The sequence below is a fragment of the Phodopus roborovskii genome, unplaced genomic scaffold (assembly GCF_943737965.1).
Source record: "Phodopus roborovskii unplaced genomic scaffold, PHOROB, whole genome shotgun sequence".
Taxonomy (NCBI): Eukaryota; Metazoa; Chordata; class Mammalia; order Rodentia; family Cricetidae; genus Phodopus; species Phodopus roborovskii.
Window position 1 is genome coordinate 14,274,181 of NW_026126563.1, and position 24,296 is coordinate 14,298,476.

Below are 24,296 nucleotides of genomic sequence, written 5' to 3' on the forward strand. Positions count from 1 at the left end.
CAGGAACTGTCTAAGGTAGTATCTAAATAGCTATGTATTTCTAGTGAAAGGAGTGGGTACTACCAACAACCCAGGAAGGACGCTATAGAAACCCACATAACTAGTAATATTTACGGCATAGGAGGAGAAGTAATGCTTTATAAGGTGAATAAGCAAGAGACAGAGAGGGCAAAGAAGCTCAAGAAAGAGAAGTACACGGAGGCCAAAGAATATTCAAAAAACCAGTAAGTAGCCAAATGTCAAGTCTTTCAGCCAGCCAAGCAAGATCATTTAAAAGTAGCCTCTCACCAGGCTTTAGCTGTACAGTCTGTAATCCTAGCACTAGGGAAGTAGAGGCAGGAGGACCAGAGTTCCAGGTTACTCTTCGCCACACAGTGAGTTTGAGGCTGGCCTAGACTACACGCGAGCCTATGTCACTCACAACAACATGCTCTCATTGAAGACACCATTGAGAATCACTGCTGTGGGGGGCATTGGAACGAAGAAACCCAAAGGAAAAGTAGCACGCTTTCAGGGATGAGGCTGGAAAGGATGTACAGAGACAACCGGCCAAGGCTATAAATACGGGAAAGAAGCTTCCAACAGAGGAAGAAAGGAGCACATGCAGACACATGCTGGGGTGAGGGTATGATATAGACTGATGGAATGTGCACTGAGCTCATATGGGGGAGGGGACGGAGCTGGAAGAGCTGTCATCAGCACCAGAAAACAATAGCAGAGGGACACAGCATGACAGCCGCACTGATGGAAAGCACAGGAAGTTAGAGGAACATCAGAGGTCATGCGTTGCAAGAATGGGAAGACCGCACAATCACATGACTTCTCTTCAAAAGTTCTATCCAGAGGAGCGGCACAGACAGACACCTTTCAGGTGGTCCAGTCTGGTATCTGGATCATTCCATTACACCATCACCCAGCCATAGATCTGGGTCACCTCTCCTCAGAAGCAGGAGGCTTAACATGAAAGCACGCGATGGTTGTAGTGAAGCTTCTGGCAATTTCAGACAGGCAGGTTCCTGACTTGGAAAAACTGGTTTGACTAAGCACACAGGAGCGAAATACCAGAACAAGGGGAATGCAATGATGGCTCCCATACGCCTCTGTACCACTTCCAGAGCCACACTCTGGAAAATCCATAAAAATAAATAATTTATGAAACAAATGTCTAGCGTTTTGAAAGCCTCAGAGCAGGTTAAAGGGAAAAAAGAAGCAAAAACACAGCTGCTATTTCCATGTGTTCTTGTTGCTTTCCCTTTAAAGATGAACAAACTGGGTTGGTTAGAGTGAGTGATGCCTCAGTGAAGCGTTTGCCTTGCACGCTCCAAGAGAGCCCTAGTGTGAGGCCCAGAACCCAAGCAGAAAAGCTGGGCACACTGGCAATCCTAGAGGGCACAGGACACAGGTGGATCCCTGGGGCTTGCCAGCTAGCCCAGCCTACCTGGCAAATTCCAGGCCAATGACAACCTTGTTCAAAGAACAAGGCGGTTGGTGTCAGAGGACAACAGCCAAAGTTCTCAGAACTTCACATGCCCGCCTCCCCCACCATCACCACACACACACACACACACACACACACACACACACACACAGAGAAATGCACACATAGACTCCACACACCCACCCCCCACCATCACAACACACACACACACACACACACACACACAGACACTCCATATGCCCCCCTTCACCATCAACACACACACACACAGACACACACACACAGACTCGATACACCCACCCCCCACCATCACAACACACAGACACAGACACACACACACACACACACACACACACACACACACACAATGTCCAGCCTATTTTGGGATACTATCACTTTCTTAATTAGATTTTTAAAAAAATAAATAAATAAAACCTGCCTGCAACAATGTTTCTACAGGTCATAATAAAAATTCCAGCCATGTAAGTCACATGAGAGCATGCCCCCAAAAGCAAAAACACGAATAAATCTACAGAAACAGAAGGCAAAAGACGCATACACAAATGTCCACAAACACTTAGACTGCCTTAGTTCTCATATCAAGCCAGTTTACTGGATCATGGATGTGATTTTACCACATCCTGCTTTTCTCATGAATAAACAGTGTTAGATCAAGTAAATCAAAGGGTCAGCAAATCCAATGCTAGATGGAAGGCGATAGTTGTTATAAAACCCAAGGAACACAAAAAATTAAGGGCATGATTAGGACTGCTCTCTTTAGCACAACCTGTAAACATTTTCTTAAAAGTATTTCTGTATCAAGGCAGTCATGACCAGTTGCAAAGATACAATCCCAAGACACCTGAAAATAGAAAATTCAGTTTTAAAGTTTTACATTCTAAATCATTATGTGGGCTACGAGTATGGTAGAATGTAGAGTGCTTGCCTAGCATTGCACAAGGACCCGGTTCCAACTGCAAAACAGATGGTAACGGAACATCAGTAATCCCAGCACTCTGGGAACATTGAGAGTTCAAAGTCAGCTACGGCTGGGTATTGGAAATTTGTCTTTGATGATGATGACCATAAAAGAAGAACTTCATAGATACTACTCATCATTTACTTTTCACTTCTCTGAAAGGAATTCTCACATTTTATGGAGAGAAGGGCTTTCACAATGTTTCTGAAAGCTACTTAAAGATATAGTGAAATCTGAGACATTAAATGCCAGTTTCTAAGTGAGGAGATGTCCATGCTGTGTGTTGTGTTCCCTGTGTTCCTATATACCTGGCGACACTTGTTCCTGTATTACTCAGACATTTCGCTTCACAGAAACCCATCATATATCTGGTTTAAGGCTGAAAGTGAAACCAGGTCCACCCACTCACTTTCGGCCTAGGGCTCCTGACAACTTCCTGTGTGTCTCCTTCACATCAGCCATCAAAGAGCACGGGTAATGTCACACGCTGCTACATACATGCAAGTGGTAAGAATGGAAACAAACAGCATAACCCCTAGCATAGGGAATCGTTGTTTATTTTCTTGTGGGGGACTGGTGAAGAGTCTCACACTGTGTAGTCTGGAGCTCAGTATGTGGTCCAGCTCTCTTTGAACTAACTCATGGTGATTCTCCTGCTTTAGCACAAGCATTGAGATTACAGGCGTGTGCCACAACACACTCAGCATTCAAAGTTTCCTGAGATAACACTGCCTTTTCTCAAAGCAAGACAAATGAAATGCTAAAGACCCAGAGAGGAGGTATCAAGTGTTACTTATGTAAAATCTTAAGATTATCACTGCCAGTTGTTACTGGGAGTTCAGCCCCTCTAGGCACCAGGCCATTCTGCTTATACTACTGTACTTAATCTTCCTGGCAAATTTTAGAGGCTAAAAAAAGTGAATAGTCTTACCACTAAAGGCTAATGATTTTGTATATCTAGATTGTTCTTCAGTAAGAGATGGATTATATACTGTTTTACTAAGCAGAGAGCTTAAAAATTAAAACACATGTATTTTTCCATAAATTAAACGCACACCAACCTGTTTTTCATCCTTAAAATCATACCTCCCTAGAAAAGTATCTGAACGTTCACTAGGTAACACATAAGAAATGAGAGACTTGGTTTTACAGTATGCTAAATAATATATGAAGCCAGTAGTACAACTTGTTGATGCCAAAGTTATTATCTCAGTTCATATTTACTTAGAACACGGTATCACTCCTCATTTAAACAAACTAGCATATGGAATCTGCAAACCACCAAAAGGGGGTGATTTTAGAAAACTTTTAATCATTCAAAGGCATGATGGGGTGAGGGTTGAAGAGGGCAGGCTATGCATGTTTGCTCTAGGTTGTAAAAAACAGCATCTTGTGGGCTGGGCCTTGCTGAGTGACTCCGTTGTATGCAACAGCCTTTGCCCCATTTTGGGTGAAAGTGCTGATGGAGAATGACTATCTGGTCTGTGCAGGGAAACAACTACAATCTGTATAGCATAAACCATGGCACGGACCAGCAGCTAGCTTGCTCACGCCAAGTACAACATTACCTACAAACTTAGCAAAAGAAACTGTGGACATGGGATGATGCCAAAGTTGAATCAGAAAACCAGATCCAAGAACACACCACACACAGTAGACAAATGAAGGCTAACCTCCCCCCACACACACACACACATAAGAGGAAGGAAACCTCACACTGGGACAGTGGCACCCACCTGACCTAAGCCATCAAGAGCACATTATTAACCTGCAGTGAACCTGTGACTCTGTCCTTAAGACGCAGGCTAGTACACTTGTCTGATACACTTGAATCGCCATCAGTCTGAACTTGGACCTACACTTTGAATCAGGTCTGCCTTGAACAGGCTCACCATGCACAAAACTCAAGTCCAAGAGGATCAAAGACGTCAACATAAACCCACCTACACTGACTCTCATAGAAGAGAAAGTGAGAAATACATTTGAATGCATAAGCACAGGAGACAAGTTCCTAAATAGAACGCCAGTAGCACAGACACAGAGCAACAATTAATAAATGGGACCTCCTGAAACTGAGAAACTGTAAAGCAAAGAACAAGGTCAACAAGACAAAATGGCTCCCTACAGAATGGGAAAAGATATTCAGCATCATATCTGACAGAGGGTTGATCTCTAAAATATAAAAAGACTCAAGAAACTAGAATAATCCAATTAAAAAGGGGGGTATAGATCTAAACAGAGAATGCTCAACATCCTGAGTTATCAGAGAAATGCAAATCAAAACCACTCTGAAATTACATCTTCCACTCATCAGAATGGCTAAAGTCAAAAACACAATGATAGCTTATGCTGTAGAGGATGTGGAGAAAGGGAACACTCCTCCATATCTGGTGGGAGTGCAAACTTGTACAGCCTCTATGGAAATAAGTATGGCAATTTCTCAGAAAATTAGGGGTCAACCTACCTCAAGACCCTGCAATACCACTGTTGGGCATATACCCAAAGGAGGCACATTTACATCACAAAGACATTTGCTCAACTATGTCCATAGCAACATTATTTGTAATAGCCAGAACTTGGAAACAACCTAGATGCCCCTCAACTGAAGAATGGATAAAGAAAATGTATATTCACACAATGAAATACTACTCAGCACTAAGAAACAATAACATCCTGAAATGGACAGAGCTAGAAAAAAAAAAATCCTGAATGAGGTAATCCCAAAACCATACTCATAAGTGGATACCAAACATAAAGCAAAAGATACCCAGCCTACAATCCACAACCGCAGAGAAACTAGAACCCTCTTTGAGAAACAGATGAAAGCAGATGCAGAAATCCACAACTCACCAATGGGCCAAGCTCCTGGAGTACAATCCAAGTGAAGGAGGCACAAAAATATGAACAAAGGAGTCAAGACCATGATGGGGAAACCCATAGAATCAGCCGACCCGAGCTAGTGAGAAATCACTGACTCAGGTCTGACAAATGGGGAATATTGATATTTAATAAGGATCAGGAGAAACAAATAGGCTGAATAGATGTTTATTCAGGGAGAAATAACTTACAACATACACAGACGAACACCAGCAGGTTCCTGGTCCCAGGGATGCCTCCAGATGCTCTCCTGTCCCCGTGCTGCAAGCAAGAGAGCATTCCCTGGGCCCTCCTTAGACTTAGTCCCCCAGGGAACATCCACCCCTGTCCCCACCCCCAATGGGCACGGTCAGTGCCACAGGTGTAAACAAAGTGAATATGTCACTACAGGAGCATAGTGCATAAGACTGAACTAGACTCCCTGAATACAGGTGACAGTGGTGTGACTGGGACAATATATGAGGCCACTGGCGGTGGGTCCAGGATGTCACTCTAATGCACAAACTGACTTAGTGGGGCCCATTCTGTATGGAGAGACGCCTTGTCAGCCTAGACACAGGGGTGAGGGGTGGAGAGGAGCCTTGGTCCTCTTGGGACAGACTTAGAAGACTTCCTAGGGGAAGCCTTACCCTCTCCTAGGAGCAAATAGTGGAGTTGGGGGGGGGCACTGGAGGGGGCAGGAAGAGAGGAGGGAGGGGGAACTGGGATTGGAATATAAAAAATAAATTATTATAAAAATCTGTGACTGCCAATAACAGTTTGTCAGAAGTATATGGTGACTTAGCTTATAAATGCAGTTTCATTAAAAGTTATAAAATACAAAAATACTTTTAAAATTATTTTAAATTATATGTATAGTTAGAGGGGAGATGTGCACTTGAATGCAATGCCCAGAGTCTGGAAGAGGCTGGCTGAAGCTGGCGTTACAGGCAGTGTGAACCAAGCAACCTAGGTTTTGGGAACCCAACTTGGGTCTAAGAGTGGCATGTGCTCCTAATCACTGAGCTCTCTTCCCAGCCTTGGGAATACTACTGCTCAATAAGTCCTGACACTGTGGAAAGGGAAACACATCCATGTCCAGAACAAAGCACATTTACATCACTAGCACACAGCTGTGTGGAGGTCAAGGCAGGAGGATCACAAATTTGAGGCCAACCCAGGCTCCACAGCAGAAGCCTTCTGAAAAAGAGGCTGGTAAAGAACAAAAGGCTTGGTGCACAGTTACCCTTCTCCTGTGCTTGTGACAGGAGTCGTCTTGAGACTCTTTCCAATGAATTCATACTACTAGTGTTTTCTTCACTTCCACATGAGACTATCATACATAAAATTTGTGATACACATACAAAGGCAGAATTTAAAAACTTGTTATGAATTTGTAAGGCTTCTGCTTTGCCCATGGGAGAACAAAATGTTCAATCTCTGCACAAAGAAACAAACAAAATCTCATAAACCAGCTGTATGTTTCTGATTTTACCAAACCCAACTTTCTGATCATACTGCAAATAAATTACAACAAAAAGAAATCTGGTATCTTAATTAAGAAAATAAAGGTCAGTCACACAGACAGACAGTCAGACACACACATACACACACAATGAGAATGGAAAATTTTAAAACCTACAGACAAGAAAACACCAGTTCAAAGAACCAAAAGACATTTTACAACATTCTAATCCTTAGCAAAAAGAACCATGAGTGGACATGCACGATGTTCTTCCTCAGATTTGGGACTCCCATGGTGTGCTGTTGAACCAGAAAACAGCAGAGGAAAGTTCATCGTGGAGTTCAGTTTAGATAGGCACTTTAACGCCTCTTTTCTAGACTTAAGGTATTATGCAACTCTCACATGCAGATGTTTCTTCTAGAATATTCTCCTGTCCCTCTTATTAAAATGTCACAACCACCTTGGCTAGATCAGTATTACACATGTTTATTAAATGAAGCTACATCAATACATCCCAAAGATATAAACACGGCTTATTTCACAATCATCCTACCTGCTCAAGAACAAGTAAGTTCTCAATTTCGATGAACACGAAGTTTTCGTTTCTTTTTATAATACTGATTTTGTACTACCTTTGAACAGCTTGAACACAATGGCTTATCAGATAACTAGGCATGTTGACACCCAAGCAATTGCTTTTAAAAATTCAATTCCAAATGACCTACCCCTTCTTGTTTAGTGAAGAGGTTGAGGCAGTCACTCAAGGCCACGCAAGTCTCTCTAGAAGCTTCGGAGACAACTTCGGCTTTCTGAAGAAATGATGGAAGCATGTCTATAAAGAAGCACAAGTGGGTAGACACAATGAGAGGGATGTGAAGTACTGCTAACGTAAAGTCCATATCCACTAATTCCACATGTCCTCCCTGCTGTGCACAGGGACATCCGTCCGTGTGCTTCTTCCCACTGTAGGGTAACACCGACACAATGAGAGAGATGTGAAGTACTGCTAACGTAAAGTCCATATCCACTAACTCCACATGTCCTCCCTGCTGTGCACAGGGACATCCATCCGTGTGCTTCTTCCCACTGTAGGGAAACACCTGCTGCCATCCCGTACTTCACAGGACCAGAAAAGAAAAGACAGTTCTTAGCAGCCTGCCACCCCGGGAGGACAGCTAAGGCTCTAAAGAGTCCACAGGAACTGGACAGTTTTGTGATGCTTAACACAAGCGGCCAGCAAGGGCAGAGAGTGCGGCTTGTAACACAGCACTTCCTGTCATGAGTCTCTGCTGAAAGTAATTTTATTCAAAAGTGAAGTGCTAACAAGAGACGAAAATAATTCTGTGGTTGACACGGAGGCTAACATATCTGAAGGCGGCTTTAATTCAACTTCCTCTAGCTTTTATTTGGAAAAATGGTTGGCATAAGTTGATATTTGTTCTTTCAAAAATGTATCTCCTATGGAAGTCCACTGCCTGTTGTTAGTGTATATTTACACTAGGAACAAAGAAGAAAATGGCAATATCAGACCCTGAGTTGGTCAGGCAGGACAAATCTTAAGCATTTACTAATTTTTTTAAAAATAAAGATAGAAAAAGAACAAAGAAAAACCCAATGCAGGTAAGCGAAAGCTGAAAAATAGAAATATATCACTTAAAATTAATAAAATGTTGTGAACATCTCGCCCAGATTTATGCAAGAGAAATGGCCTTTTGTTAATTGCACACTAAAATCATTTAAATGTATTCTTCCAACCAAATAAAATTCTTAATATCTCAGAAAACTTTTCATTAAAATGGGCGCCATTATGTTATGAGTAGGTTTTTTCTCCTGCCGGTCTGGTCCCAGTGCCATGACAGCCCCAAATAACACACAGAGACCCTGTATTAGATATAAAGCTGTTGGCCAGTAGGAAAGGAAGATAGGTGGGACGAGGAGACTAGGAGGAGAGAGGAAGAAGTAGGAAGGAGATTCAAGATGGGAGACAGAGAGAGCAGAATGCCAGGCCCTCTCTCCAGTAAGATAAGACCACGTGAAAGTACTCAGAGTAATAAAAATGGGTTAATATTTAAGACAGAGCTAGCCGATAAGAAACTAGTAACTGGCCAACAGCTCTATATCAAATACAGAGTCTCTGTGTGTTATTTGGGGCAGGTGCGGCTGTGGGACCAAACCGTGGGGGGGGGGGGCGCTACTCCTAACAAAAAATCTGCAGGATTCTTGGTCTTTCAAATAATCATGACTTATTTAAGACAATGTTAATTAAGACCATAAACAAAGCCAATTAAGTCAAAGAAAAACTTAGCAAATATGAGGGCACCAGTCATAGGTCCCAAAAAGTGCAAATACTTCTGTCTGGAGAGGAATGATGGTCTGAGAAGAAAGTTGAGGATCTCAGGCCCATCACTAAAAACACGTGTGCAAGTATGTGTTCATAACACTAGGGAGGGAGTAATCTAAACACCAAACTTACCCAGTCTTGCTTCAAATATTCCAAAATTGTCTACATTAATATGATTTAAGGAAAAGGGTCCTATATAGGAAAAATATTTCTTTAAACTCATAAGACAGAAGTGAATAACAAAAGGGAAGACTGAGTAATCACAGAAATGAATTACCTTTCCTTAATATCAGGGCAGGCAGAACCCACAGTATCCCTTCTACCACAAGTTCCCCAGGGGCAGCGACTGCGAATGAACACGAACGGCAGAAAGAAAGCTGCTATATTCTAAAATATACGACTTTCCATACGTAGTCTTTCGTTTTGGATCTTTGGTATACCCCATCAAGGTTTATTCTCTACTTGCTTGTTAAATGGCTAAGAAAGTAGCACATGCTGGATGTCTGGGACTCCAGCAATAGAAATGTAACAGATGTCACACACAACTGTGGGACGCAAAAGAGAAAAACAGATGCAGCCTTTGTCTTCCATGAATGTTCAAGGTAATCTAGTAATTTTCCACTTTTTGTGACACAGATGACATCATACACCAAACCATCCCTAATGAAACCTAGGTTGTATATAATTTCTGATTTAGATACTTGATTACTACAAAACAAATATTGTTCAAACACATAAGGTACGCTTGAATGTACTTCAGCAAACTCATTCTACAAGCTTTGTAAACACACACACACACACACACACACACACACACACACGCACACGCACGCACACACAGAGTTTCATTTCTCTTTTGCTCCTGATATAAACTTTAATTTCTTGTGGCAGTTTGCTTTAACAGCTGAGGACCTGGCTAATGGTCCACCTCAGTGTTGCACAAGGCCAGCTCCCAAGCAAGGCATGCTTCTCAGACAACGATGTTCACACTGTCACACAGAAAGAGGGAAAAGTGACCAACTAGGAATCACTAAAAATAGGCTTTAGGCTGTTAATATTCGGAAACAAAACTGCCACACATGAATGCAAAATGCCCACTGTGTTACCTTATTTGGCCTCTTGTGATAATGTAATTGCTAATTTTGAGAAAATTATTTTTATACTAAAATTATTTTTAAAGTCATGAAAGCTGCTAGAAGATCATATTGGGAAAAGCTTAACTTTAGAGACATAAAAAGCTCACAATCTGTCATTTTTCATGATTATACCGTACAAGTTTTAATTGGATAAGCTTGAAAAATAATGAGAACATCCTTGTTTCTTTTGTCTATGTAGCCAATTAAATCTCAATTTAGACAACCTTCTATCACAGAACAAGTCCACTAATGTCTATAATTCTGATGATAATATCAAAATCTGAGAGCCAAGCTATGTGCTTAAAATTACTTGTTTACCTAATTCTATTATATTTTTTCAAAAACTTTGTGTGAGATATTAATTCTCTAGGTGTCACATATCCAATATTCACAAGTTTCTCCAATTGGAAAATATCTATATTGGCTTCCCAACAATAGTTCAAATGCTGTCCTCCCTAGCAGGCCTTCTTTAAAGGTCTCTGTGGGGCTTGGCAACACTAACCAATGCATCTGTCAGTCTACTCACTAAACCTTGACCACACAGCCTACCTGGTAAGCTCCAGGCCAGTGAGAAGCTAGCTCAGAAAACAAGGGGAGTGGCTCTGAAGAGTGGCATCTGGTCTACACGTGTGCACATACAAGCACACAAATGAACACACACAGAGAATAAAATTAATTTTTCAGTATGACTTTACTCCCAGATCAGAATCAAATGAACTCCTCAGAATATCAGAGCTTTTTCTGGAAAGTGTGAAAAAAAAAAAAAAAAAAAAGGAGATGTACAAATAATAATAAATCATCTTGTAATATCTGAATAAAATTGTAAATTTAAAAAGAAAACAAGAGATATGGCAGTATACATGATCCAAGAATACAAATTTACCTACTAGCTCAAATTAAGATGTTAGTTTGGAAACAACCATCCACTGAGTAAATATATCAGACATATCGGTATCTGTATATTATAGGTATGTAATTTACACTATTTGCACTAAAGGATATAAGATATATAGCTCAAAGTACCATATTAAACGAGTTAAATAATAAAAAGATATCAGTGATGTGATAAAACTCAAAAAGCAAACAAATAAGCATTCTTTGAAAATGAGCCGTCCAGTGAAGGAAGAGATTCTGGGTTAGAGAAAGCTACTGTAATGGAGGGAGAACTGGCTTGAATCTTCAAGAAAAATAACATCACCGTTGCTAAATGCAAGCTGGATAAAATACCCTAACGCTTGTCCTAAGAGAGGACAGTGTCACAGTAAGGTCATGGTCACATACCATTTGCTGAGCAGCAACCATGAAGACAGCCCCATGCCAGGTGCTGAGTAGAAAGTCTAAGAAGGGCATGTGTCTTGTACCTCCCTGTTCCTTTTTACAGTCTGGTTTGTTTGCAGTTTTGTTTGTTTGCTTTCTAACAAGAGAGACACAAAGGGTGTCTCCACATCCTTTCTTGTGTGGGTAGGGGGTTGGGGAGGATCTGAGACTTGGAGGAAACTTGTGATCAGAACACATTGTATTAAAAAATTTACAAAAAAGAATGTATTTGTTTGTGGATTATATAAATAACAATTTAATGCACAAAGAAAGCTCTGGTGAGAAAAAAAAAGAGTGAAAGCCTTTGTCTTCACAGAATTGTGTCTAGAAAGACTTTAGAATGCACAGAGAAACCATAAGTTGAATAGGAAAAAGAATGAAAATATGTTAAAATTTTTTAAAGCTGACTTTTTTTTCAGGAGACCCTATGGGGCAGACCCTGTTAGATCAACCACACTGCACAGCCAGCAGAACTATGGCCATGTGTTTTGAATTCTTTAACAAGTAAGAGTGAAATGAAGCAAAAAAATTCAATCCAACTGACTAGAAACTCCCTCAAAAGCTACTGCATGGTTTGCACAGCTCCTAGATGACATTATGAAAACAGAATTAAAATACACAGTAATTAGGACAGAGCCATGACGGAGAGAGCCCCCCAGGGAGGTCAAGGAGGCATCCTGGTAAGGTCTGTGCCATAAAGAATGGAGTGAGGATGTGTCAATGTGTGAGATTGGTCCACATTTGAAAAACCACATGACGGTCTCCTGACTGCTACAGACTTTGGCAGACAGGGACCACATTAGGTCATCCAGTTGTACAGGCACACTGCCTCACCTGCTGGCCCCTTCCTCCAGCCTGAGAGCCAGGCGATGCTGTCTCCAGTGGCTGCACAATGGAGCTTACTACAAGCAGTCCTTGTCACCTCTGCCATTCCTCCCTCTTCTCAGACCTACCCAGAGCTGGAAAAGACACAAAACTACACAGCAAGGCGGCTTAGGCTAGGAAGGGAGACAGTGCAAAGTGACATGAAAGCATAGAACAAGAACACTGATGCCAGTCTTAGAGATGTCCCAGAGTCTGAAGAACTACACATAAGACGAGGGAGAACTCCCAGCTCTTACTTACACCTTGTGACCAACGTATGCTAAAAGATCATGACACACAAGAAAAACAACCAAAAAAAAAAAAAAAAAAAAAAAAAAAAAAAAAAAAAAAAAAAGAACTCATGTTGCTGAACAGAGGACAAAGAAAGAAAAGACACTACCAAAGTAAGTAGACCAAGATGATAGTCAACTGAGACTCCATAGGACAGCCTTCAGGCACCATGACTTCAGGCAGGGCTGACCAAGGCCTCATCTATAAGAGACATCTCTAACTGCACTGAGGAATATTCCACTGAGACAGATGGAGAAAACACTATTGGGTATTGTGGGAAAGGCAGGCCTGGTGAGCATGAGAATAATAGACGGGTTGATGGGACAGTGGTGTGTGTATGTGTGCGTGTGTGTGCGCGTGCATGCGTGTGTGTGTGTGTGTGTGTGTGTGTGTTGGGGGTGGGGATAATGACAAGAGACATACAGAAAAGAGGAAGAGCAACTGCAGGTACAGGCTGAGGAAGCTGTGGGAAGGGGTGATGCATTTTGTGAGAAGAAAAATGAAGAATGTGGGGATGAATAAAGAGAAGGAAAGGGTTGATCAAAAGTAATGCAGTTTAGTCGAAGATGCTTTCCTCCTCCCAATGTATACTTTTAACTGTTTTGTCAAAACTCAGGTGTTCATAGGTGAGTTAATATCAGGATTTTTTATTTGATTCCATTGGTCTACTTGTCTATTTTTGTGCCAATACCAGGCTGTTTCCAGGACTATATCTCTGTAGTAGAGCTTAAAGTCCGGGATGGTGATGCCTCCTGAAGTTCCTTTATTGTACATGGTTGTTTTGGCTATCCTGGGTCTATTGTTTTTCCATATAAAGTTGATTATTATCCTTTCAAGGTCAGTGAAGAATTGTGCTGGGATTTTAATGGGGATTGCATTGAATCTGTAGATTGCTTTTGGCAAGATTGCCATTTTTACTGTTTATCCTACCTATCCAAGAGCATGGGAGATCTTTCCATTTTCTGGTATCTTCTTTAATGACACAAAGTTCTTATTATATAGGTCTTTCACTTGTTTGCTAAGCGTTACCCCAAGATACTTTATGTTGTTTGTGGCTATTGTAAAGGGCGTTGTTTTTCTGATTTCTTTCTCAGCCCCTTTGTCGTCTGAATAAAGTAGGGTTACTGATTTTTTTTTTTTTTTTTTTTTTTTGGAGTTAATCTTGTATCCTGCTAGTTTGCTGAAGGTGTTTATCAGCTGTAGGAGTTCCTTGGTAGAGTTTTTTGGGTCCCTTATGTAAACTATCATATCATCTGCAAATAGAGAAAGTCTGACTTCTTCCTAAGACCAAGCTGCAGAAACACATAGAGACAGCTGACCTAAACAAGGAGGAGCTAATGGGCCCCCAGACTGACAGCTGGGAATCCAGCATGGGACTGACTCAGACCTCCTGAAAATGGGACTCAGTTAGAAGACCTGGACAGTCTAAGGAACCTCAGACAGTGGAGCCAGGATGTATTCTTGGTGCACAAAAGGACTTTGGGGGCACATCCTCCATGGAGAGATACTCCCTTAACCTAGAGAGAGGAAAGAAGTCCTAGTCCCTACTCCAAATGACTTGACAGATTTAGATGACCTCCTGGAGGGTATCACCCTACATGTGGAGTGGGGGAGGGGAGGGTGGTTAGGGGGTATGAGATGCTGGGAGAAAGGGAAAGAGGGAGGGAGGGAGAAGGAACTGGGATCGATATGTAAAATAAAAATAAAAACTAAATTAATAAAAATAAATAATAATGATGCAGTTTTGAAACTGTAGGCTGGAAACTGTACCCTGCTTTGAGTTTCTGAAACAGGTAATATGGAGTTGAACAGCTCAATTACGACAGCAAAGCTGGCAGACTGGGCTGACCAAAGGCTCATCTCCCCATCCTGCTGATGAAGATGCTGACTGGAATAGCAACGCAATGGGACACGCAACAGGGCCCAAAAGGGAGACCCATAGACGACAGGAAAAGTCGAGGCTGATATGGCAGGCTATCGTGAGCAAGAGTAAGGACAGAAGTGCCTGTGAGAACCCAGAGACTGACACCCGAGGTCACTCTGGTGCACTTCCTCTATGCTGGCTAGTTCCTGTGTCAGCCGACACAGGCTAGAGTCATTTCAGAAGAGAGCGTCTCAACTGACAAAAGTACTCCATGAAACTAGCCTGCTGCCAAGTCTATGGGAATGTTTTCTTATTTATTAACTGATGTGGGGGCATCCAGGACATTGTGTGTGGTGCCGTCACTGGGCAGGTGGCCTTGGGTGCTAAAAGCAAGCAGGCTGAGCAAGCCATGGGGAGTGAATCGGTAAGCAACCCCTCCACGGCCTCTGCATCAGCTCCTGCCTCCAGGTTCCTGCTCTAAGTTCCTGTCCTGACTTCCTTCAGTGATGAACTATGATGTAGAAATGTAAGGGAAATAAACCCATTCCGCTCCAACTTACTTATAATCATGGTGTTTTGTCACAGTATAGAAATTCTAACCAAGACGCCCTCCTAAATCAAGGCTGTTAACCCTTGTGAATACATACACTGTATTCCCTTGGGCCCAGCAACAGAGAGGGGTGATTTGCCTATAGTTCTGGGTGGAGCCAGGACAATTGAGAATCCCTAGATCTGTGAATCACCTAGTTATGAAATTCCAATTTCAAAACACTAGCCAGGATACAGAAGAACCTTTGAACCCTCAACAGGGCCTGAGAGTTACTTTGTAGGGAAGCCTTAACATCCAGGAAGGGGTGAAACACACACCAAGAAAGAGCTCAATGAAGACGCAATCCAGGGGAGGCGACGTCCTGTAGACTCAAACATTACCTGCAGGGCTTTAAAAATCTGTATAATAAGGAGAGAGAAAATTACAACTACATAGACATCAGAAAGATCACATTGCCATTGGAAAACAAAAATTTTTACATTTATTTTATTTTGTATGTGTGGTGTGTGTGCACACATGTGTGCGTACATGCGTGTGCATGCCTTCGATCATGTGTGCGTGCGTGTGCATGTACATCACAGCACACACGTGGAGGTCCAAGGACAACATGACATCTGTTGTCTTCTTTCACCATCTGAGTTCCAGGGACTGGACTAGGTCATCAGGCTTCATGGCAAGCGCCTTTATCTGCTAAGCCATCTTTCAGGCCTACAAAACACATTTTCAAACTTCCAGCTCTGGAATCAGAAAGGCATTAAGACTAGAAATTACAACTTCAAGGGATTAAACAAAATAAAAAAAAAATTTCAAAAGTGAGAGATTAAAAAAAAAACTAGAAAATGATTTTCAAACAATTATCAGAACACAACATAGAAGGGTGGAAAACAGCTCAGCAGATTCTTGCCTGGCACGGCAAGGCTCTGGATCCAATCCCGACACACAGCCAACACAAAGCAGTAAGTCAGAATGCAACAGAAAAACGTGGAAACATTCAGAGAAACTAAGAGCTAGGGGATAAATAAGAAGGGTCTGAAAGTGTCTGGCATGTTCTCTTCTGGTGGAAGAGGAATAAAAGGAACAAAATTTTAAGAGAAAATGGTTTAAAAGTTTTCTAGATTGAAAACAGGTCACCACTGAGTCTGTAAGCTAGGAAAAAGATACTCAAGCAAACTGTACACAGAACAAAATCCAAAGCTACAGGCACAAAAAAGCTGCACAACATCAAAGACACAGTCAGAAGCTGCACATCACCAAGGGAGGCAAAAGAGAAGCTAGACTGCCTGGAAAGCATCATATTTAGAGCAGGGTGGGAATGCATCTTCAAAATGTACATAACCAGGTCTGCGATGGAGCCCTGCAGGGAGGGTGCTTGCCTTGTGTGGGAGTGGAGGGGCTCAGAGAGGGAGACAGACAGACGTGTGTCTCAGGGACCAATGGAGAGGCACCGAAGCAGAGGGAGAGAGGACCAGAAGCATCCACAGCTGAGGCTTCCAGAAACTATCTTAAGAAGTGCCTCTGGCCAAGCCAGGAGATAGCATCAGCAATAAGGCAACCCTGGCCACCAAAAATTATCCGACCACCAGAGCCTCAGCCTCATCTCCACCAGCACCTAGAGGAGCAATCACCTGAGCCACACACAGCACTGCCTGCACCTGGAGGAGTGACAAGCAGAGACACGGCCCCGCCTACACCGAGAGGAGACACTACCTGAGCCTAGGGCCATCTACACCTGGAGGAGTGATCACCAGAGGCTAAGGCCTGCCTGCACCTGAAGGAGTGTTCACAACCACACTCCACAACTGTACCAATTGGAAGAGGAGGGTCACCCCTAAAGCACAGGCTCCACCTGTACTGATCAGAGGAAGACATGGGCAGACACCAGTGTAAGAACACACTCAACAACACAAAGAGCAATACAGCACCACCAGACACCAGTGGTTCTACAGCAGCAAGACCTGAACTTCCCAATGCAGATGAGGCAGAAGAAAAATACATTAAAAATAACTATGAAGATGATTGAGGGCCTTAAAGAGAATATTAAAAATTCCTTTAAAGAAATGGAGGAAAAGACAAAAAAAAAAAAATTAGAAGGAATCAACAAATCCCTTAAAGAAAACAAAGCAAAAACAATCAAACTGGTGAAGGAAACCGTTTTTATGACCTGAAAACTGAAATAGAGGCAATAAAGAAAACACAGACTGAGGGAACTCCAGAAATGGAAAATCTGGGTAAACGATCAGAACTACAGATGCAAGCATAAACAACAGAACATAAGAAATGGAACAGAGAATGCCAGGCATTGAAGATACGACAGAGGAAGAACATTAATCAAAGAAAATGTTAAATCCAAAAAATTCTTAACGCAAAATATCCCGGAAATATGGGACACCCTGAAAAGACCAAACCTAAGAATAATAGGGATAGAAGAAGGAAAAGAAATCCAGCTCAAAGGCACAGAAAATAATCAGAGAAGAAAACTTTCCCAACCTAAAGAAAAACATGCCTGTAAAAGTACAAGAAACTTACAGACCATCAAACTTACAGACCTCCTTTGCCACATAATAATAATCAGTATAATAATAATAAACATAATAATCAAAACACTAAGCATACAGAATAAAGAAAGAATATTAAAAGCTGCAAAGAAAAGGGCACTAACATATAAAAGCAGACCTATCAGATGTATACCCAATATTTCAATGGAAACAATGAAAGCCTAAAGGTCCTGGTCAGGCATTATGTATGAGGACATTAAGAGACCACAGATGCAAGCTCAGAGTACTATATCCAGCAAAGCTTTAATCACCATAAGTGGAGAAAACAAAATATTCCATGGCAAAACCAGATTTAAACAAAACCTATTCACAAATCCAGCCCTACAAAAAGTACTAGAAGCAAAACTCCAACCCAAGGAAGATAGTTATATTCACAAAAACAAAGGCAATAAATAATCCCATACCAGCAAATCCCAAAGAAACACACATATAATACCACCCCCAACAATAAAAACAAAAAATAAAAGGAACAATCACCAGTTATTATTATCCCTTAATATCAATGTATCAATTTGCCTATAAAAAGACACAGGCTAACAGACTGGATATGAAAACAGAATCTATCCTTCTGCTGCATACAAGAAACCTAAAGACCGGCATTGCCTCAGAGAAAAGGGTTGAAAAAAGGTATTCCAATCAAATAATCCTGAAAAGTGAGCTGGTGTAACTATACTAATATCTAACAAAACAGACTTTAAACTAAAATTAATCAAAAGAGATGAAGGTCATTTCATATTCATCCAGTAAAAATACATCAAGATGAAGTCTCAATTCTGAACATCTATGCACCAAATACAAGTGCACCCTCATTTGTAAAAGAAACATTACTAAAGCTTAAATCACACATCAAGCCCCACACACCAATAGCGGGAGACTTCATCAGTCCTACTCACCACTGGACAAGTCTCCCAGACAGAAACTTAATTGATAAATAAAAGAACTAACAAATTTTATAACTCAAATGGGCCTAACGACATTTATAGAACATTCTACCAAAACACAAAAGAATATACCTTCTTCTTAGCACCCCATGAAACCGTCTTTAAAATTGACCACATACTCAGTAACAGAGCAAACCACAACAGATTAAAAAAAAAAATGAAATAACCCCCTGTAACTTATCAGATCACCATGGCTTAAAGTTAGAATTCTACAACAACACTAAATACAGAAAACCCATAAATTGATGGAAACTGAACAATGCTCAACTGAATCATCATGGGTCAAGAAAGAAATTAAAAACTTCCTGAAATTCAATGAAAATTGTTGCTGGAATTTCTTTCCAGCCTAGTCCCATGGCAAATTTGCCCCAAATAAACACATGGATGCTACATTAATTATAAAACTGTTAGTTGATGGCTACTAATGAATGTATTTCTACATGGCCTTATCTTACCAGAGAACGCCTGACCCAGTCTCTACATGGTGTTTCTTCATAGCCTCTCTCTCTCTGCCTTCCTCCCCCAAAATTCTCCTGGTCTGGTTGCCCTGCTGATGCTTCCTGCCTGACTATGGGCAAACAGTATTTTATTTATTACTGGTAAGAGAAACATATAAGGAATTCTCCCATCAAGAATATCCAAATTAACAAAATTAGAAATGAAAATGGGGACATAACATCAGTCACCGAGGAAATTCAGTCAATCATCAGATCATACTTCAAAAACCTCTACTCCACAAAATTGAAAAGCTTTAAGGAAATGGATAATTTTCTAGATAAGTACCTCATACCAAAATTAAATCAAGACAAGATAAACAAACTAAATAGACCTTATGTTACCAGCAGTTTTCCTGTCAGCCTGGTCCCAGAGCCATGTTAGCCCCAAATAACACACAGAGACACTATATTAGATATAATGCTGTTGAATTGTTACTAGCATTTCTTATTGGCAACCCTGTCTTAAATATTAACCCATTTCTATTAATCTAAGTGTTTCTACATGGTCTTACCTTACTGGAGAGAGGGTCCAGGCCTCTTCTCTCAAATACCTACACCTTGAATCCTCACTATTACATCTCCCAGAAGTCTCCTTGTCTTCAAGTCCCACCTATCTTGCCTTCCTATTTGCCAACAGTGATTTATTCATTAACCATTAACAAAAACATATTTACAGAATGATGTCTCCCATCAGACCTATAACCTTAAGGGAATAGAAACAGTAATTGGAAATCTCCCAACCAAAAAATGCCTAAAGCCAGATGGTTTTAGGGCAGAATTCTACCAGAACTTCAAAGAAGAGTACCAATACTCCTAAAACTGTTACACACAATAGAAACAGAAGGAACTTTGTCAAAGTCTTTTTGTGAGGCTTCAGTTACCCTGATACCCAAGCCACACAAAGACACAACTAAGAAAGAGAACTACGGCCAATCTCCCTCATGAACATTAATGCATAAATACTCAAGAAAATACTGGCAAACTGAATCCAAGAACACATCAGAAAAATCATCCACCAAGACCAAGGAGATGCAGGCATGGTTCAACATACAAAAATCCATCTATGTAATTCATCATATAAACAAACTGAAAGAAAAAAACACATGATCAAATGTTCATTATTTGCCAATGATATGATAGTATACATAAGTGACCCCCAAATTGTATCAGGGAACTCCTACAACTGATAAACACCTTCAGTAATGAGGCAGGATAGAAGATTAACTCAAAATCAGTAGATATATACTATATACAGATCATAAACATGCTGAGAATAAACAATAGCCATTAATAACAAAATAGCTTGGGTTAACTTTAGCCAAACAAGTAAAAGACCTGTATGACAACTTTAAGTCTTTGAAGAAGGAAATTAAAGAAGATACCAGAAAATGGAAAGATCTTCCATGCTCTTGGATAGGTAGGGTCAACATGGTAAAAATGCCCATCTTAAAGCAATCTACAGATTCAATGCAATACCCCTCAAAATCTCAGAAAAAAAAAAAAATCACAGAACTCAAAAGAACAATACTCAACTTCATATGGAAAACAAAAAAACCAGTGTAGCCAAAACAATCCTGTACATTAAAGGAATTTCTGGAGACATTACCAGTCCTGACTTCAAACTCTCCTGTAGAGCTACAGTAATGGAAACAGCTTGGTTTTGGCACAAAAACGGACAGGCGCAGGAATGGAATCGAAGGCCCTGATATCAATTCACACACTTATAAACATCTGATTTTTGACAAAGAAGCTAAAATTATAAAATGGAAAAAAGAAAGCATCTTCAACAAATGGTGCCTGGATGTCAACATGTAGAAGACTGCAGATAGATCCATATCTATCATTACACACAAAACTCAAGTCCAAATGGATGTATTGGTACAGGAGACCACTTCCTAAATAGATCATCAGTAGCACACTGAGAAACTGAAAACCTTCTGTAAAGAAAAGGACATGGTCAACAAAACAAAATGGCTCCCTGCAGAATGGGAAAAGATCTTCACCAACCCCATCTCTGATAGAGGGATGATCTCCAAAATATACAAAGAACCCAAGACACTAGACATCAAAAGACCAAATAATGCAATAAAAGAATAAAAATTGGGTACAGATCTAAACAGAGAATTCTCAACAGAGGAATCTCAAATGGCCAAAAGACACTTAAGGAAATGCTCAACATCCTTAGTCATCACAGAAGTGCAAATTGAAACAACTGTGAGATTCCATGTTATACTTGTCAGAGTGGCCAAGATCAAAAACTATGATGACAGCTTATGCTGAAGAGGATGTGGAGTAAGGGAAACACTCCTCCATTGCTGGTAGGAGTGCAAATATGTACAGCTTGCTCTGGAAATCAGTTTGGCAGTTTCTCAGAAAACTGGGAATCAATCTACCCCAATAATTTTTGGACATATACCCAAAGGATGCACACTCACAACACAAGGACATTTGTTCAACTATGTTAATAACAACATTATTTATAATAGCTAGAACCTGAATCAATATAGACACCCCTCAACCAATGAATGGATAAAGAAAATGTGGTACATTTACACAATGGAGGTAACAAGGACATCTTAAAATTTGAAGACAAATGGATAGAACTAGAAAAAGACATCCCGATTGAGAGAACCCAGACCCAGAAAGACAAATATAGTATGTACTCACTCATAAGTGGATATCAGACATAAAGCAAAGACAACCAGCGTACAGGCCACAACCTTAGAGAACCTAGGTAACAAAGATGACCCTAAGAGAGATATACAGGGATCCACCCTGAGAAGGGGAGAAAGAGAAGGTCTCCTGAGTAAAGTGGGAGCATGGGGGCCGGGGAGGATGGTGGGAGATGAGAGGGGAGGAGGGAAGGGGAATGGGTGGAAACGGTATAACTCAATAATTAAAACATGGCAAAAAAAACAAGACCTATGAATGGGGGTAAGGAGAAAGTAGTAATAAGGGCAAATTAAAGACACAAACATATGTGCATGCACATAAGATAAACTAAATGCAATACATTAAAAATAAAACAGTGAATCCAGAGGGTAAGGGCATGATATAAAAAGTTACAGGCATTGACTATGGGATGCATGTGGCCCAGAATGTACACCACTGAAGTTTCTTGGCTTCCTCCCTACTTTGGTTCTTTCTTCTCTCTCTCTCTCTCTCTCTCTCTCTCTGTCTCCTCACTCTCTCTCTTCTTTTTTTCTTCCTTCCTTCCCTTCCTTCTTTCTTCTTCTTCCCCGCCCCCTTTCTTTCACCCTGTAGACCAGGCTGGCCTTGAACTCACAGAGATCCACCTGCCTCTGCCTCTGCCTCCCAAGTGCTGGGAATAAAGGTGTGTGTGCCACCAATGCTTGCCATGTTTTTGGTTGTTTCTAAAAGGTGATTTGAACAACCTTGCATTTACTAACCAAACACATACTTCTTTTTCCCTGACTCTTAGAGAAATAAGTTGCAAATATATAAGCTAGATAAGTAGTAGGATGTTTGTTTCATTCAGCAGAGAAAGGGAGATGGGGGAGGGGGAGGGAGTGGGAGAAGGGGAGAAAGAAGAGGGTATAGGGAGGGAGAAGGGCATTTCATACATGTGAGAAGCTCAAGGCTGGGAGACAGCACTCCCAGAGGGGAGGAGGCCTGTGTAAAGCAACAGAGCAGAAGTTGCCATACAGGGAAGAGATGGGACAGTGTGACCAAGGTCACCAAGGAGTGAGGGGCGTGGGTGCCACAGACAGACCTGGAGCAAGGGACAGATAGACACAGTCACCAGCACTGTTAGGCCATGGCCCTGGAGGATGTATTAGCCCTACAGCAAGGGCTAATTCTTACAGGTTCCTATTCTTACAGAATAACGCTGCTGTCCCTTTAAAAACTGGTAACATGCCTTCAAAGTTGGTTTTCTTTAATTCTGCCAAGGCTCTCTGAAGAAACTCATAGGAAACAGCCATAATTACCACATCACTGTGGCTCATCCTTTGTAGGACCTGGAGAGAACCTTGCCCATAATGCTAAATCCTTTGCCCACCGCAGAAATGAGTCTTCCAGATTCCCTTTCTGCACCAAGCATGTGAAACAGAAAGAGCATGCTCAGGAATGTGCCCACCCTACATGTGCATTCCTATATGAGCACGTGCCTGCGGGTCTGCTGATAAACGTTCTTTGTTCAAGGTCAGCACTATGCTCAAACAATGCCTGTGCTCTCCTTCCTCAAAGATAAACCTCTACTCGCATCTGATTGTGCTATGGGTCTGTGCACTCACCAAGATGCAAACCGTTTTGTCCTGTTACAGAGGGAGTAGAGATAAACCCCTGGTCTACTTCTCCCGTTCCCTGCATCCATCCCTTGAGAGGCCATTGCGATTGCTGAATCTATCAGCGGTCTCAATAATAAAACTTTGCTCCACAAAGCATGGCAGAATAGGCACAGAGGACACACCAGCACAGGTACAAAAGAGAGCATCAATCTAGGGTTTTTCAAAGTGGTGCTACCAAAATAAGAAAAAAAAATAGGAGCTGCTGAGATGACTCAGTGGTCAGAGAGCTTGGTGGATAAAGGTACCTGTGGCCAAGGCTAACAACCCAAGTGCCACTTGCCTGGATTCACTTGATAGAAGGAAAGAACTGACTCCTACAAGCTGTCCTCTGTCCTCCATACAAGTTCTGGCACAAACAAGTACTCATGGTGTCTCTGCTACCCCTTGCCACACAAAGTCTAAATAAAGTGTGCAGTCACACAGTTTGACAGAGGGTCAAGAGTGGGGGGGTCTAGGGTAATCTCTCTCTCTCTCTCTCTCTCTCTCTCTCTCTCTCTGTCTCTCTCTCTCTCTCTGTTTCCTTACCTTTGGCCACATCGCACTCCTTAATCATTTTGATAAAGTTGTAAATTTCCTTATCTAGTCTCTGTTGACATGTTTGTGCTCTCTGAAAGAAAAAAAAAAGGCAAAATTAAAACAAACCAACACAGGACTTTCAAAATTACCTATGCATTAATGTTTCTATCAAAACTTGCAATTCAGACACATAAGAATGTTTTCAAGAGGAAGAGGATACAGATGAAGCATTTCATGAAGTAGTTTAATAAGGACAAGTATTTAATTCCAAACACATCCACTACTCAACTGCACTGATTCATAATGCTCTCTTGTCACACCATGCATATGCAGAGTTAACTAATTACAAAATGCATTTCTACTTTTTCTTTTCTTT

The 24,296-nt window shown here is 41.2% G+C and overlaps 1 protein-coding gene across 2 annotated transcripts in view; it reads right to left on the bottom strand.

The window, feature by feature from the left end:
* Osbpl1a (oxysterol binding protein like 1A) overlaps positions 1-24,296 on the bottom strand; it is a 168,162-nt gene that overhangs the window by 93,271 nt on the left and 50,595 nt on the right. For both annotated transcript variants that reach the window (XM_051202119.1, XM_051202120.1), the window contains 2 exons: positions 23,930-24,011; positions 7,464-7,570 (listed from right to left, as the gene is read on the bottom strand). In XM_051202119.1, the coding sequence (XP_051058076.1) occupies positions 7,464-7,570; positions 23,930-24,011 (189 nt within the window). The remainder of the gene's footprint in view (positions 1-7,463; positions 7,571-23,929; positions 24,012-24,296) is intronic.